The 14,723-nt window shown below is 39.4% G+C and overlaps 2 protein-coding genes across 2 annotated transcripts; one reads left to right on the top strand and one right to left on the bottom strand.

Annotated features, from left to right (window-relative positions):
- Positions 1-1,573: 1,573 nt before the first annotated feature.
- On the bottom strand, positions 1,574-7,955 carry trmu (tRNA 5-methylaminomethyl-2-thiouridylate methyltransferase). The gene is made up of 11 exons (XM_022193880.2): positions 7,735-7,955; positions 7,410-7,575; positions 6,177-6,283; positions 5,880-6,002; positions 5,545-5,717; positions 5,376-5,429; positions 5,150-5,216; positions 4,854-4,954; positions 4,338-4,482; positions 3,517-3,599; positions 1,574-3,422 (listed from the first exon to the last, which is right to left on the bottom strand). Exons 1-11 carry the CDS (start codon positions 7,814-7,816, stop codon positions 3,270-3,272), a joined length of 1,254 nt encoding a protein of 417 aa, XP_022049572.1. The 5' UTR covers positions 7,817-7,955; the 3' UTR covers positions 1,574-3,269.
- srr (serine racemase) lies at positions 7,835-14,270 on the top strand. Its single transcript, XM_051946359.1, has 7 exons — positions 7,835-8,054; positions 9,773-9,950; positions 10,037-10,218; positions 12,374-12,504; positions 12,579-12,727; positions 12,807-12,896; positions 12,982-14,270. The coding sequence occupies exons 1-7, from the start codon at positions 7,917-7,919 to the stop codon at positions 13,221-13,223; spliced, it is 1,110 nt and encodes a 369-aa protein (XP_051802319.1). The 5' UTR covers positions 7,835-7,916; the 3' UTR covers positions 13,224-14,270.
- Positions 14,271-14,723: the final 453 nt, after the last annotated feature.

Below are 14,723 nucleotides of genomic sequence, written 5' to 3'. Positions count from 1 at the left end.
CTCTTCAACTTGTGTGTGTTGAAGTAGTGATGGGACATAAAAAAGACATGACAGTTGCTGAACTGAGACGTTGCAAGATAATAAAAAAGAGAGAATAAAATGTGGCTACTAAGAGTCACGTGCCACTACTCAAATGAGGGTTTCCAGAAAATACAGCTTTTAATATTTACTAATCAGTGGTTAATGTAATTGTGTTCTTCGTGATGACACTTCTAAATGGTCAGTATACAGTGAAAGTTGCAGGATGACTGAAAAACGAACTAGTACTCCGATACAGGTGGAAAAAACAAACATAAATGACCCAATTTGATCATTTTAGTTGTGAATATAACGGTTCCTCTCTCCGTGTTTCTCATTTTGTTGTTTGGAACTTTCACTGTCACTTAAAAGTACCTATAAATGTGATCCCAGGGAACTTTTTGTTCTCCAAAATACCTAATTTAATCATTTCTGTAGTGACTTCTACTTTTTTTCTGATTGTTTTTGGAAATTTCACTCTTACTTCTGCTTAACAGAATCCCAGCATACTTTCCCCCCCCACTCTAAAATAGGTTTAAAAAACATCAAATATATAATTTGGTCATATATGCAGCAGATCTAACGGTCTGCCTCCAGTTTCTCATTTTGTTTTTGTTAATGGGATACCAGAAAACTTTTTATTCTCTATAAAAACAGACAAACTGCAGAATTTGGTCACTTCAGTTGTGAATGTAGCTGTTTTTTGCTCCCTTTTACTCATTTTGCTTTTAGATTTTTACTGTTACATAAAAACACTGCTAATATTGAAGTCCAGCACAACTTTTGTTTTCCACAACAGATTTAAAAACCGACATAAAGTACAGAATTTGATCATATTTGTAGTAAATCTGACAGTTTTCCCTCCATTTCTCATTTTGGTTTTGAACTTCCATTGTCACTTGAAATCATTGCTTAATGTGATCCCAGATTACCTTTTGTTCGCCAAAACAAGATTAAAAACAAACATAAAATATAGAATTTGATTATTTTTGTCGTGGATCCGACAGCTTTTCCTTCCAATTTTTGTCATTTCATTTTTGCAAATGTCATGTTTACTCCAAAACAGGTTTAAATACCAACATAAAATATAGAATTTCAACATTTTCTTCCTATTTTCTTGAATGCTCTACTTACTGACATCACAGAGAACTTTTTGTCCCATTTCTCCAAAATCTTATCAGTGGTGTTTGGACTTTCATGCTCTCTGAAATCTTATCACATTTGCTTTTTCCTCAGAAATAAAACAAAACTATTTTAAAGCTAAGTGGGAAGCTGTTAAAAAAAAATGGGCCAAAATGGGATTATTCTGGAAAGGCAGACAATATGCTAATGTCAAACTGCTAGAATTAAACTGGGCCATGACTTTCATTAGGGTTCATTAAGATGTAGTGTCACTGGTTCATCCTGGGGGTGATCTTGTATAGCAGCGCCCCCATGTGGTGTATTAAATTTTCTTAAATTTAGATCAACAGCGGCAACACTGTATTTTCTTGAGGATATAATGACTCTGGATGGACTATTGGGGCATGCAGACACATGAAAAACAAGTCATGACTTCAGATATTTTTAGTTTATTCACTCAATCTTCAGTTTTTAAGTACGTACAATTTGTTATTTTACCTCCTCGACTGTTGAAAAAGGCACCGATTTTGTTTTTAAAAACATTTTTTGAGTTCCTCAGCACTCGGACATTGCAAACATGACCATAAATTCACAATGAATAACTGGAAAAAGTATTTAAAGTAGCTTCAAAATGTAACTGAAGGGATGAAACGTGAAATATCGCAACATTCTGTGCTATTTTGCAACTTGGTTTGTGTGGTTTTTTGGTAGAGCTGCAACAATAATTAGTTAGTTCTCAACTATAATATTAACTGAAAACCATTCTGATTCTTCAGTTTTACATGGTAGAAAAGTCCAAATACTCTAAATCAAGCCTTAAAAAGGAATACTTTCTGGTTTCTTTCATCCTCGATGGCAGTAAATGGAAACACTCTGGATTGTGGATCAAACATGACATTTGAAGATGTCATTCTGGCCACTGATCAACATTTTTCTCCATTTTCTTACAAACCCAATCAACATAAGAACAAGAAAATAGTCCACCGATTAGTTGACAATAAACATAGCTACTTGTTGTAGTCTGAGTTTTTAAGCCATAATTTCACATTAGAAAGTCATATTTTGTGGTGTCAATTCAGTGATCAATGTCAGACGTGATTTGAAATGTCACAATACACACATAGAAAAACTGAGGCTTGCAGGTGTCCAGAAAAAAGTAAAGGAAGAAAGGAAATTAACAGATACACGAGCAGCTTTGGAAACAGTGAGAAGAACTACAGTAAATGACAAGGTTGTTCCCCATCACACTTCATAAATAGAAGACTATTAGAGGTGCTTTGAGTCATAGATGAGTCTGAATGAGCAAAACTTGTCAAAATCAGCTTCTGTAGACCAACATGCAGCCTTGCCGAGTGATTATTCACCAGAACGTGTGCTAGATAGAGTTTTCCTATTATTACAATACAACAGAGCGACGCTAAAGGCCTCAGACTAAAGGGTCTTTTAAAAACACACATTCAGACACACACTCACTACAGGAGATATCAAGGCTGCATATGTTGGCTCGACAGAGAGAAAAATTCTCTAAATATTAATTTTCCATGCTTGGCTTTGGTTTCTCCTGATTACGCAGTCATTTTTGAAAAACACACTGCACTTCAAAAATGCATAGTCAAGATCAAGTGCAACATTATCCAGCAGCTGTTTGGCTTAAAGAGCCAGTCTTCATTTGCAATGAAGCAGATAACAGCAGCAGCATGAAGTGAATCCAGGAGGTCCAACAGAGAACATAATATACGGTATATTACAGGTAGAGCCCGACATAATTTACCTAAAACTAACTACTAAAGTGTTGGTAAAGATCTGTTCTGTAATGTCTGATGTAAAATGCTGAATTCATCTTCAATTTGGGGTTACTTTTAATGAGTAGATCATTGTATTACCAAGAAATCTGCACTCCAACACACACTTTGGTTTGGATGTTGGTGTTTTTTTGGAGCACCCAGAAGAAAACCGCATAATACAGAGATCAACCCTTTTGGTCTCATGTTTAAAATGCTGTTGAAACACAATCCCTCCATCAGATGCACTCTGTTACAAATCCCCATTTAACGGAGAGTTTATTTTCCTCAACAGTGTGCTCTAAATCATGTCCTGGATATTTCCACCTTGGCCGGGCTGATGTCGCCTCAGCTGCTCGGTTCAGGCGTCGGCTGCTCTTTCTGCTGCGCGGCTGCTGCGCCCAAACGCTCTCGGCCCTTCTGCAGAGTGTATTCGCTGGGGCCCAGCTGGATGATCTTCCCGCTGCCCAGACACTCGTCACCTTTGTAGAGCACAGCGAACTGGGGCAGGAGTGCAAAGAAAAACACTCACTAACATTCGTGGAGAGATGATTACACTGCATTCTATCACTGTGGTGTGCATGTTGGCCGTTACCTGTCCAGGTGTCAGAGCTCTGACCGGCTGAGAGAGTGAAATCCACACAGTCCCGTCCATGTTGAGGGTGACTGTGCAGGGAACTGGAAAGTACAAAGTCAGTGGATATCTACATTTGATCTGAACTTCACTTGGTGTTAATTAAGGACTGAACAGTTATGGGCCTGACTGATTATTGTGGCCGATATTGGCATTCTCTGATTCCCTGAACTGACTGATTATTGATAAAATAATGTGCTACTTCAGGTCTGATGCAGCCTCCTCTCTCTGTCTGTTGTCACTTCGTGGTCTCAGAAATGTCTCTCCAGCAGCAAAAGGTGAAAAAGAAACAAGCCGATGCCACAAACCAGGAAATTAGCTTCTCTCACAGTGGCTAAGGCTATGCTAACAGCTAGCAGTTGAGTTGAAAGGCAGCTACAGATTTACCTGAAACAGAGTCTGGAAAGCAATAATTAATAATGCTTTAAGATATGGACCTTAGTGGGTAATAAAAGTGACAGAACTGTAAAAGAAAAAGAAATAACAGCAGGAGACAAACTGATCAATCTCAGTTGATCCCAAATAAACAGAGGAGAGCGTCCTAATTTGATCAATCCTATTTCTATTTTACATGTTCAGTCATAGTCACCCTTATTAGTGAAGAAGCCTTGCTATAAATGACAGGTTCTCTGCTATCACATGATGTTAAAACAATATATTTAATGTATATCGGGTCCAAATATAGGGCATCGGCCTTTCTTGACCACCAATAATCAGATCTGATAAATCCATATCCCCATTCTTAACCATCAGTTTGCAGGCCCTGAAATCACAAAACTCACTGAGTGGCATCTGGTGGATGAAGCGGAAGTGACACTCCATCATCTGGGTTCTGACCAGTTCAGGAGGCGGATCGACTGCTAGCCAGTGGAAGCGATCTGTTCGCACCGTGTCACGGAAGAGAGACGGGTGATTGGTGGTCGGAGCCTGAGCCAATGAGAGAATAAATGAATGAAGTACCAGAAAAAAATACAGCACTGCAAGGCTGACTACACTCTAAAAAATAAAAGTAAATACCAACTAATACTTTGCATTTTTCTTCAAGGGAAAGAAAAAATATACCGCCTCCTTAAGAGTTACAGGTTTGACATTTACTCTGTTTTATGCAGTTAAATATTCCACAAACGTATACAAGTCATTGTAATCAGAGAAACATGCACTTTTCTGTGTTAGAGGCCTATAAACAAGGACATACAGGTAAGCTTAAAAGAGGCTACACGATTCAAGAAAAGACAGAAAGCAAGGAAGATGGTTTCAGTTTAAATGAAAAAAAAAAAAAAAAAGTGAAATTTTCTCACCACAAACACATCTCCAGTAGCAACATCTTTGTCCACCACAAACATGGCCTCTTTCTGCCCTCCTATTCTTGCCCTCTGGCCCAGAGTCAGAGTGAACCAACCTGGACGGACAGAACAACACAGGAAAATAACAAGGATAGGAATGAGATGGGTAAATATGAGGATACAGTTGCTTTAAAGCCAAAAAATAAAAACCCAAAACAGAAAATGTTTCATTAAATTACCGTTTTATGGCCTGAACCTCTAATATAGTATGATCACATATGCATGCAATTTGGAAACAACTAGAAATGTACCTTTGTGTGTTCCCAAAACAGTTCCATCTTCAATGCAGACAAAGTTTCCTGGTTTTGGTTCTAAATACTAAAAATTGAAACAAAAACAAACAGTAGAGTTTCATCACAATCCTAGCTAATGTAAAACAGTGATAGAAAGCTTTGTTACACATTAACATAAAAAGGAAAACAAGCTAGTTTTAATTCATTCTTACGTGGAAGAAATAGTCCAATTTTTGCTTCTCACCTCTAAAATGAAGTTTTCAAAGTTTCTCTCTCCGACAAAGCAGATCCCCATGCTCTAAAAGAACAAACACGTACCCATTTTAGTTACAAAGAGCCATTACTGCATATAAAAATCTCATCACATACAATAGAAACGCGTCTTTCTGAACACGTTTGTGTGTTCTGTACACCTCTTTCTTCTTCAGCACATGGTCAAACCCGGCCTCGGCTGCAATCTTTTTCACAAACTCTTTGGTGAGTCCAGCGAGCGGGAACATAGTTTGTCGCAAAGCATCTTGTGAGATCTGACTGAGGAAGAAGGTTTGGTCTTTGAGGAGGTCGGCTCCTTTGTACAACCTCACAGCTGGAAAAGGAACACGGACAAAAGATGAAACTACCTTACAGCTAAAACAAATAAACAGCGTAAAACGGAGATCAGCAGCACATAAATAAACTCGGAAAAACTGCAAATTTCGGTTGAATATATGCCAGTCATTAAATAAGGTAACAAGTGTCAAACACTTACGATTTCTGATCTCAAATCGATCTCTGAACAGGGTGGGAGGCGGGGCTGTGCGCGGCTGCTGGAAAACCTCGTCGTCTTCCTGGGACGTCCTGGCATAGTGGCCTGTTGCCATAGCGTCAGCACCTACACAGACCACAGCAAAACCCTAATCAAGTTTTCTATTCAACAGACTTTTTAAAATTGTGTTTCATATTCCACTTCTGCTTTTCACTTCAAAAATATAAGCAAACGAAACAAACGTGGAGCAGCAGAAAACAGACTGATTTCAGTGTATAATCAGACAAACATATGACGTACCCAGAGTGTTGATGGCGTACTTCTGGAAATGGTTGAATTTGATGTGTTTATTGCAGAGAATATCTGGGTTTGGTGTCCTGCCCTTCTCATACTCCTTCAACAGATTACTGCAAAATAAAGACGACAAACGTACAGCGGTGGAAGAAGTATTCAGATCATTTAGTAAAGTAAAACTACCAATGCAGAAAGGCAACATACACAAAGTCCTGCACAAAAATCACTACATACATAGTAAATAAGAAAAAGCAACAAAATTCAGTTAAAGTATTATCATTAATAGTGAATCAGCTTGTTGTAGTTGCTGTAAGTGGAGCCAGTAGGAGCTACATTATATATGTTTTTACATTGAGAGCAGATGAAGCTGAAAGGCTAATCAGATGATTAATGTGAGAGACAAGAAGAAAAAATATGCTCTTCAACAAACAGCCAGCATTCCAAGCGTGTGATTTTTTTTTTTTTTTAATATTGATGCAAGTAAGCAGATTCTACAACCATCACTGTGAGTTTTGGGTCTTCGGCAGATAATTTTGATTAGACAGAGAGAGAGATTTCTGCTTGGTCTGTTTATTTTCCGCTGGAAATCAATTGTTAATGTCACTCGTACACATGGTCATATAAGACAAGGTTATGATACGGCAAGTCTTTCTTAAGCTCATAGTGGGGAAACCTGCTGTGGTGTAGGAGTGAAGAACACTTTATGTTTGCCACCGTTTTAAATATTTTTACTTCGGAGCCTATGTTAGAAGTCTGTGTTTTGTTAAACCTTTGTTTTCATTTATTAGCAAAGTTTAAGGGTGGAAACAGAACTTTTTTTTTTGTGGTGGTGGTCAATGCTCAACTCCAAAACAGAATAATAAGCTGCTTTTCTGACACAAATACTTTGCAGCCTGTAGCTGGTAGTATTACTATGTCCAGGTTTGTAGACTTTGGTGATAACAGCAGGAACTCACTGTTACCGAGAGAGACCATCTTTTCAGATTGTGTAAAATCTTCAGCTTGAAAGAAACCAAAGCTGTCAGTTAATTGTAGCTGAGGAAAAAAGCACAGTATTCTGCTCCTAAATGCAGTGGGGTGGATTTATAAAGTAGCATAAGATAGGAAAACTCAACTAAAGTAGTAGAAGTACCTCAGATCTGCACTTGATTCGATGCACTTAGCCAACTTCCACCACTACAGGTGTGACATTTAGTCTAATAAATGGCGTGTCATTTTGTCACGACAATCAGAAAATACCTGAAAACTTCATGCCAATACTCTTTGACATAGGACACCTGATGGAAGGGGATGTCCAGACTCTGACACACTCTGTAGGCATCTTCACAGTCCTTCTCTGCAGAACACACCCCACTTTCATCCAGAGAGTCCCAGTTCTTCATGAACACTCCTGTCACCCTGTAACCTGCACAGATAAACAGCAAACGTGTGATTTGAACTACAACATTTGGCTACAGAAGCAGAACAGAACATCATATTAAGCTTTGTAGCATTGCCCCTCCTGAGATACAATGATCTGAGCCTCCTAGCATGAACAGGTGACTCCAGGTGTGACTTTTCTCACCTCTTCTCTTCAGTAATAAAGCCGCAACCGAGCTGTCGACTCCGCCCGACATTGCGCACACGACATGTCGTACCAAACCCATGTTTTCCGACTAAAATACTCTCAATTAACTCGTTTTACTTGCTTATGTAACCAAGACATTTTGGGCTATCTGCTCCCCACTGCCACTCATAAGCGCCGCCATGTTTGCGCTCCGGTTACCAACAGCATCCGACCTGAAACACGCTCTAAACAGGAACCTTTATATAGCTGGGAGCCGCAAACATCGGAGCACCATAGAGATCAGGGAGCTGCAAAATAACAGCCACACAAATAATAAGGTGAGTGGGGAATATTCCCCATACGCATTTTAGTCTATTTAAAGTACTTTTTTCTCTTTTGTTAAAAGCAGGGTTTGTAACTCAGCGCTTGTATTTTCCGTAATAAATCTGAGCTTCGTGGATTTCTCAAATGTCCAGTCTTAGTAGGAAGTTCGCTTCTTGTTCAGTTAAGATTAAAAAAATAGGGGGAATTAGTGTTTATCTGACAATGTAGTAATGCAAAACCGTGCAAGACATTTTAGGTAAATGCTTAATAATGTCTGAAACCAACTTTGACAAGTTTTCTTAATATGTTTGTGAAAATGCAATAAAGGGAGGTTTCACAGTTTTTCCCCCACCTGGATCATTTAAGAACAGGTTGAAATCTAAAACCACTGTATAAAGACTGGTCAAATCTGAACTAGATAATACCAAGAGTTGAGAAATCTTTAAAGCACAGTTTCTAATTTGTGAATCCTTTATCCTATTTCTGAAAATGCAGAAGAAAAGCAGAGTTCACAGATTTTATTTATTTATTTTTAATCTGGCTAGAAGTCCAGACCTAAAATCACTACATATTAACAAGTCAAAGTAGGACTAAATTATCTTAGAGAGGCTAATGTGCCATCTAATGTGTTAAACTTCATTCTATTTTTGATTTATTTGATTTTGTTTAATTTTTTAATGTTTATTTGCGTGTAGACCACATTAGACTTGATCCAGACCCAAAACCACTGTACTTATGTAAGTCAGTTTTGGATTAGACTTGGGAAACTTTTATTATGTTTGTGAAAATGCAAAAAAAGGATGAGATTTCACTGCTATTTTTTGCACCTGGACTGCGAGAGACCAGGTCCAAGTCCAAAACCATGACACTTAGTTGAGTCACATGTGAACTAGATTGTCCCACAGAGGCTCGCACCTCCTTAAAACGCAGTCTCTGACTTGTGTAAAAATGGGAGATTTCACTGCTTGTTCACATCTGAACCACCTTAGACCAGGTCCAGAGTTAACACTGCAATATATAGACTGGTCAAATCTGAACTAGATTATGCCAGAGAAGTCACAGTTTCAAATACAGTTTCTGATTTGTAAAACCTTTAAAACAGATATTTTAAAAATAATAATTCACAAATATGCCACTCTCGCAATTTCACACCTACTAGAGGATCTAAACCACAGTACTTATTTTTACACTTGGTGGATTAACTAGTACCAGCATTCATTTTCCTTTTAACTGGAAACCATGTTGGTGCAACAGTTGTAGCATAAATTTGCTACATAATATAAATCTCTTACTTTTCATTTTTACAAATCAGAGACAGTTTTTTTTAAAAATATAAAGACAACTCTTTAACCTCAGTGGGACAATCTAGTCTAAATTTGACTTGTCAGTACATAGTGAAATTGGATCTGGACCTGTTTTCCGCAGTAAAAAGCAATGAAATCTCCCAGTTTTCAATTTCACAAAGAAAAAAAAGGTTTTATATATTAAACAGTGGGTGTCCGACAGCATTACAAGTTCACCTAAAATGTTTCACATGAATTTACATCATTAAAATGTGTGTGTGTGTGGGGGGGGGGGGATTTCAGTCGCTCAGTGCTTAAGTTGAGTTTCCCTTAAATTTTCCCTCAACTATTAAATAACAAATAATAAAACGTTGAAATTCATGCTTTATTGTCAGACTAAAATATTGGCCACACAGTGTAAATGATAACAGCCCTGACATTTCTGACAGATGAGTGAAGTTTCTGTGGACGCCGTCACTCTTGATCTGTTGAGAGAAGCCAGAGAGACGGTGAGGAGCAGCCCGCTGGGTGTCATCAACACTCCCATGATCCCCTGGTGTCAGACCACCCTGCCGCTCAGCATCAACTGCAACATCCACATCAAACTGGAAAACCTGCAGAGAACTGGTTGGTGATGCCGAACTGACAGTCTCACCCAACAGCGTCTCGTAGTTCTACACTGACTTGGTGACCTTGGTGTTTTTGAATGACAGGGTCTTTTAAGATCAGAGGAGTAGCCAATCAGTTCGCCAGGAGACCGAGGGGCGGCCATTTTGTCACCATGTCAGCAGGGAACTATGGAAAATCTTTTGCATACGCATCAAAACACTACGGATCGAAGGGCAAGGTGGTGATGCCAGAAACTGCACCTGAGTCCAGATCTATCCTGATACAGGTCAGAGGTGAACTGATACTTGACTGAAAACACTGTTCCTGATTTGTAAAACTTATTGTAATTTTGAAAAGGCAAAAAAGGAAAGATTTCACTGCTTGTTTTCGCATCCAGAGCACACAAGCACTCTAAATAGATGAGTAAAATAGGTACTAGAGTTTTTACAATTCTACAATTTCATTTAGCAGACGCTTTTGTCCAAAGCGACGTACAACACAAGTAAGAATTCAGACATAAGGAAAAATCTTTAGTAAGTGCAAAAAGTGCGATTGGTCAAAGGTGTTGCCATCAAGTTGCAGAAGAAGTGCCAATCCCCATCCCCCCCCCCCCCCCCTTCTTTTTTTTTTTAAACTTTGTCAGTGCTAAATAAGTGCTGGGTTTTGGACCACCTGACTTATTCGACCCCTAAGGTGGAGTCAGATTAAGTGCCAAGGTGTTCTCTGAACAATTGAGTCTTCAGTTGTCTCTTAAAAGTAGAAAGGGACTCAGCAGAACGCACAGAGTTTGGTAGTTTGTTCCACCATTTGGCAACAACAGAGGAGAAGAGTCTGGTTAGAGATTTCAAGCCATGCTGGGCTGGAAGCACCAGGCGTCTCTCACATGCAGAGCGAAGTGGGCGTGAAGGAGAGTAGACCTGGATCAGGGAATCCAGGTAGGCTGGGGCCGTTCTTGTAAATGTTTTGTAAGCCAGGAGGAGAGTTTTGAATTTGATTCTGGCTGCAACTGGAAGCCAGTGAAGGGAGATGAACAGGGGAGTGACATGAGCTCTTTTGGGCTGGTTGAAGACCCGACATGCTGCTGCATTCTGGATCATCTGTAGAGGTTTGACTGTACATGCAGGGAGACCTGCCAGAAGAGAGTTACAGTCGTCAATGCGTGAAATCACAAGAGCCTGAACCAGAAGTTGTGTGGCCTGTTGGGTCAGGAAGGGTCTGATCTTCCTGATGTTGTAGAGGGCATAACGACAAGATCGAGAAACTGAGGCCACGTGAAACTTAAAGGTCAGCCGGTCATCAGTCATGACATCCAGGTTTCTGGCTGAGTTTCCTACAGAGACTGAAGAGTTGATAAAACACATTCTCTGAATTATAAAAGCTTTATTTCACTGCTTTTTCTGTATGCAGACCACATTAGACCATATCTAGATCTATAACCAGTCTATACAAACACATCAACTCTGGACTTGATTGTTCCGTGGACTCTTCAAAGCACATTTTCTGATTTGGGAAGCCTGGTATTGCTGTTTTGTTTCGTTTTTGTTTTTTTGCAACCAAACCACATTTGCCAAGTCCCAACTGAATATAGATAAACATTATATGTATATACTTTCTAAAACTGGACCACATTATGCCAGAGAAACTGACAGGTCTGTAAAAGACAGTTTCTGCTTCGTGAAGCCTTTATTCTATTTATGAAAATGCAAAAAGAAGCCAGAGATCACCTGCAACTTGGTCGGGGATGTTAATGAATATCCACTAATTGATTAGTTGCCATAATTAATGTAACTGATAAAATGGAAGACAAATGACATGCATGTCAGAAAATGTATGTCATTTAGCTGAAGTACCTGGTTTCACCACCAGGTAGATCCTATGACTGTTTAACATTGGCTGGTAGCAACTGGAGGAAGCGATCACCTGGACTATGAGCAGTTCCATGTTGGCAAGCAGTGAACATTATGAAGGTTTAGATAGCAAAGGACCACCATGACAAAGACGTCTGTGCCATTTAATGGACTCCAATGTTAGATGCATCTGGGTCTACTCGTAAGTTTTGCATGTAATGTCACAGTAACATTAAAAACAGCAATAATAGTATCTATAATGATGCCCACATTAGTATTAGTGATTAATTGAATATGATTATCAGTGAAGAAAATCCTTCAAAAAGATACAGTTTCTGGAAGGTAAGTACAGTGGAATAGATTATTTGTGTTTCATCATTGGTTTCCAGTTGTCGGAATTTATTCATCTGTTTTTTTTTAACAAAAAATATGCAGAATTTCTTGAAATTAAGCAAAGACAGAAAAACAGAACGCATTTTACATCAGTAGAATGACTCTCAGATTAATGGCATGAGGGAAAAATTAGAACTGCTGTAGGTACATGTCTACATGTCTAGTGTCTGCTGGGTGATATTTGGTTATTCTTGTCCTCAGAGTTTCGGCGTGGAGGTGGAGCGAGTCCCAACATCCTGCCTGATGAACGTGGTGAACCGTTGTGTTCAGGAGGACAACATGACCTTCCTGCACTCCTACGACGACCTGGATCTCATTGCCGGACACGCCAGGTAGTTTCAGGGCTGGCGAGGTGTTTATACATGCTGATGCTGTCTTTTTAAATGTTTTTTTTCCGTGCCTGCAGCCTCGGTATGGAGCTGCTGGAGGTGATGCCTGAGCCTGACGTGGTGGTGGTGTGCTGTGGAGGAGGAGGGCTGCTGGCCGGAGTAGCTGCTGCCATCAAACTGTCGGGTTGTGATAAAACCAGGATCTACGGCGTGGAGCCAGAAGGAGGTAAAAGCAAATCCATCAAAAGCCAAATGTGAAATTAGCACTGAATTTACTTTGAGTTTGTGTTTCTGTTCAAACTCAGCCTGCACGATGTACAAGAGCTTCATTGAGAAGAAGCCAGTAGGGATGGACGCCAAGAGTGTCGCTTCAGGGCTCGCACCACCTTTCGCAGGTATGACACCTGTTCTCTTCCTGCTTTGTGGACTGAAAAACCGACTTCTTTTGTTACTAAACTGCTTCTTTCCGTTGCATCCCAGGCAAACTGCCCTTTGAGCTGTGCCAGCGCTACGTGGAGGAGATCGTCCTGGTTAGCGATGACGAGATCAAGTCGGCGGTGTCAACCCTCTACAGGTCTGGACTCGTAGTCGAACCATCAGGCTCTGCTGCCTTCGCTGCCATCGTTAACGACAAGATATCCGAACTGGAGGAGAAGAATGTCGTATGCATCCTCAGCGGAGGAAACATCGGGAAAGACGAGCTTGCAGACTTTCCAAACTGACAAATTCACACAACTATAGTGTGATTTCTTGCAAGTCTGTGCCAATATGACTTATGGTTAATTGTATGTTTTGTGTCTTGGAGTGTCTCTGTGATTCAATGCTGAGCCTAAAGTCAGAGTTTTCAATGTCAGGCAGGTGTCTCTTGTTTAGCCTCCTAGATCACCATGGTAACTGATGCTAATCTCTTCAGAGTTTTCGATTTAATTCAGCTGTAAGAAGCATCTCCCTTTCACCAGTTCTTTTTCTGATCATATTTTCTGAGCAACTCATATTCTTAACTGAGGGAATATCTGCAGACCTGTTGAGCTGCATGTTAGCAGAAGTTAAAGTCGGCAAACTGAATATGAATCTACATGGATTCAGTTGATGATGCAGAACATGCGTAAGTTAGTTTTCATGCTTGGTCTTTGTTTGATGCAAAGTCCATTTTAAACTACTGGTACTGCAGCTAGTATACACAGATTAGAAATTTGACTTGTTTATTGTCTTTAGCACAGAAAATAATCAATCAGTAATAATAATAATATTGCTTTGATTTGAGTTTGACCAAAAACTAAAGCAATAACCACATATCTTGCATTACAGGACTGTCAGACCCAAATGCACACCAATTTTAATTTTCTTCATAGCTCTCCATTGTAGCAAAGTGTTCGTCTTGACTCAGATATGCAGCACACAGTTAATCCATTTTTTGCTGAAAGGAGTCAAATGTTTCAGAAGGTTTTGTTTCAGTTCGGTTTTGTTGAGCCAGCTAACAGAAAGAAAGCTTGGCTATGTTGCTTCCTAGTACAGCCCTCCACTTTTCTAAGTAGGAAAAACATATGTGTTTTGAATGTGGTGATGGAATAAGTATCTCTGAACTATGATGTGAAATGTCACTGTTTTTCTTAGACTAGACACTTTTTAAAAAGCCTTAAACATGCAACAAATCAAGCAGACCCATTTCGGTGTAATTTTCTCCAGTGTATGCAGATGCAGCCTCTGGATTCTATTATTATTACCTTGATTATATTGAATATGCAGAATAAAATCAACTGAAACAATGAGTCTTTTTTAGAATTAAACATCCAAGTTGTGTGATACTCTGACATTTTCTACTTTCAAATGTTAAAGTTCATTAAACTTGAGATAAAAAATGGCTCATTTAAAGTGATATGAAAGAACAAAGTTATAGCAGATACTCGTCCAAAGTCAAATGTTTTAGACAACCCATACATTTATCATTCTTGTCTCCTGAGGCTGACAGTGTTTGGCTTCATTTGCGATCTTTCATGTCAGTGCTGTGGATGTGTTTGGTTTTTTTTAATCCTCTGGAGAGCTTGCGAATATTGGGCCCAAAGCACTTTGAATTCATTATTCATCACTGCTGGCATGAAACCCGCTTTACATCACTGTCCTCCTACTGTCAAAAGCTGAGAGCCCACCTTCAGCTTTCACAGCCAAAAATAACTGTAACAGAAAAAGATCAAAGGATGACAAACATGAAAAGTTGCTGTAGG

This window comes from Acanthochromis polyacanthus, chromosome 1, assembly GCF_021347895.1.
Source record: "Acanthochromis polyacanthus isolate Apoly-LR-REF ecotype Palm Island chromosome 1, KAUST_Apoly_ChrSc, whole genome shotgun sequence".
In the NCBI taxonomy this organism is placed as follows: domain Eukaryota; kingdom Metazoa; phylum Chordata; class Actinopteri; family Pomacentridae; genus Acanthochromis; species Acanthochromis polyacanthus.
This window is presented reverse-complemented; position numbering and strand designations above follow the sequence as displayed.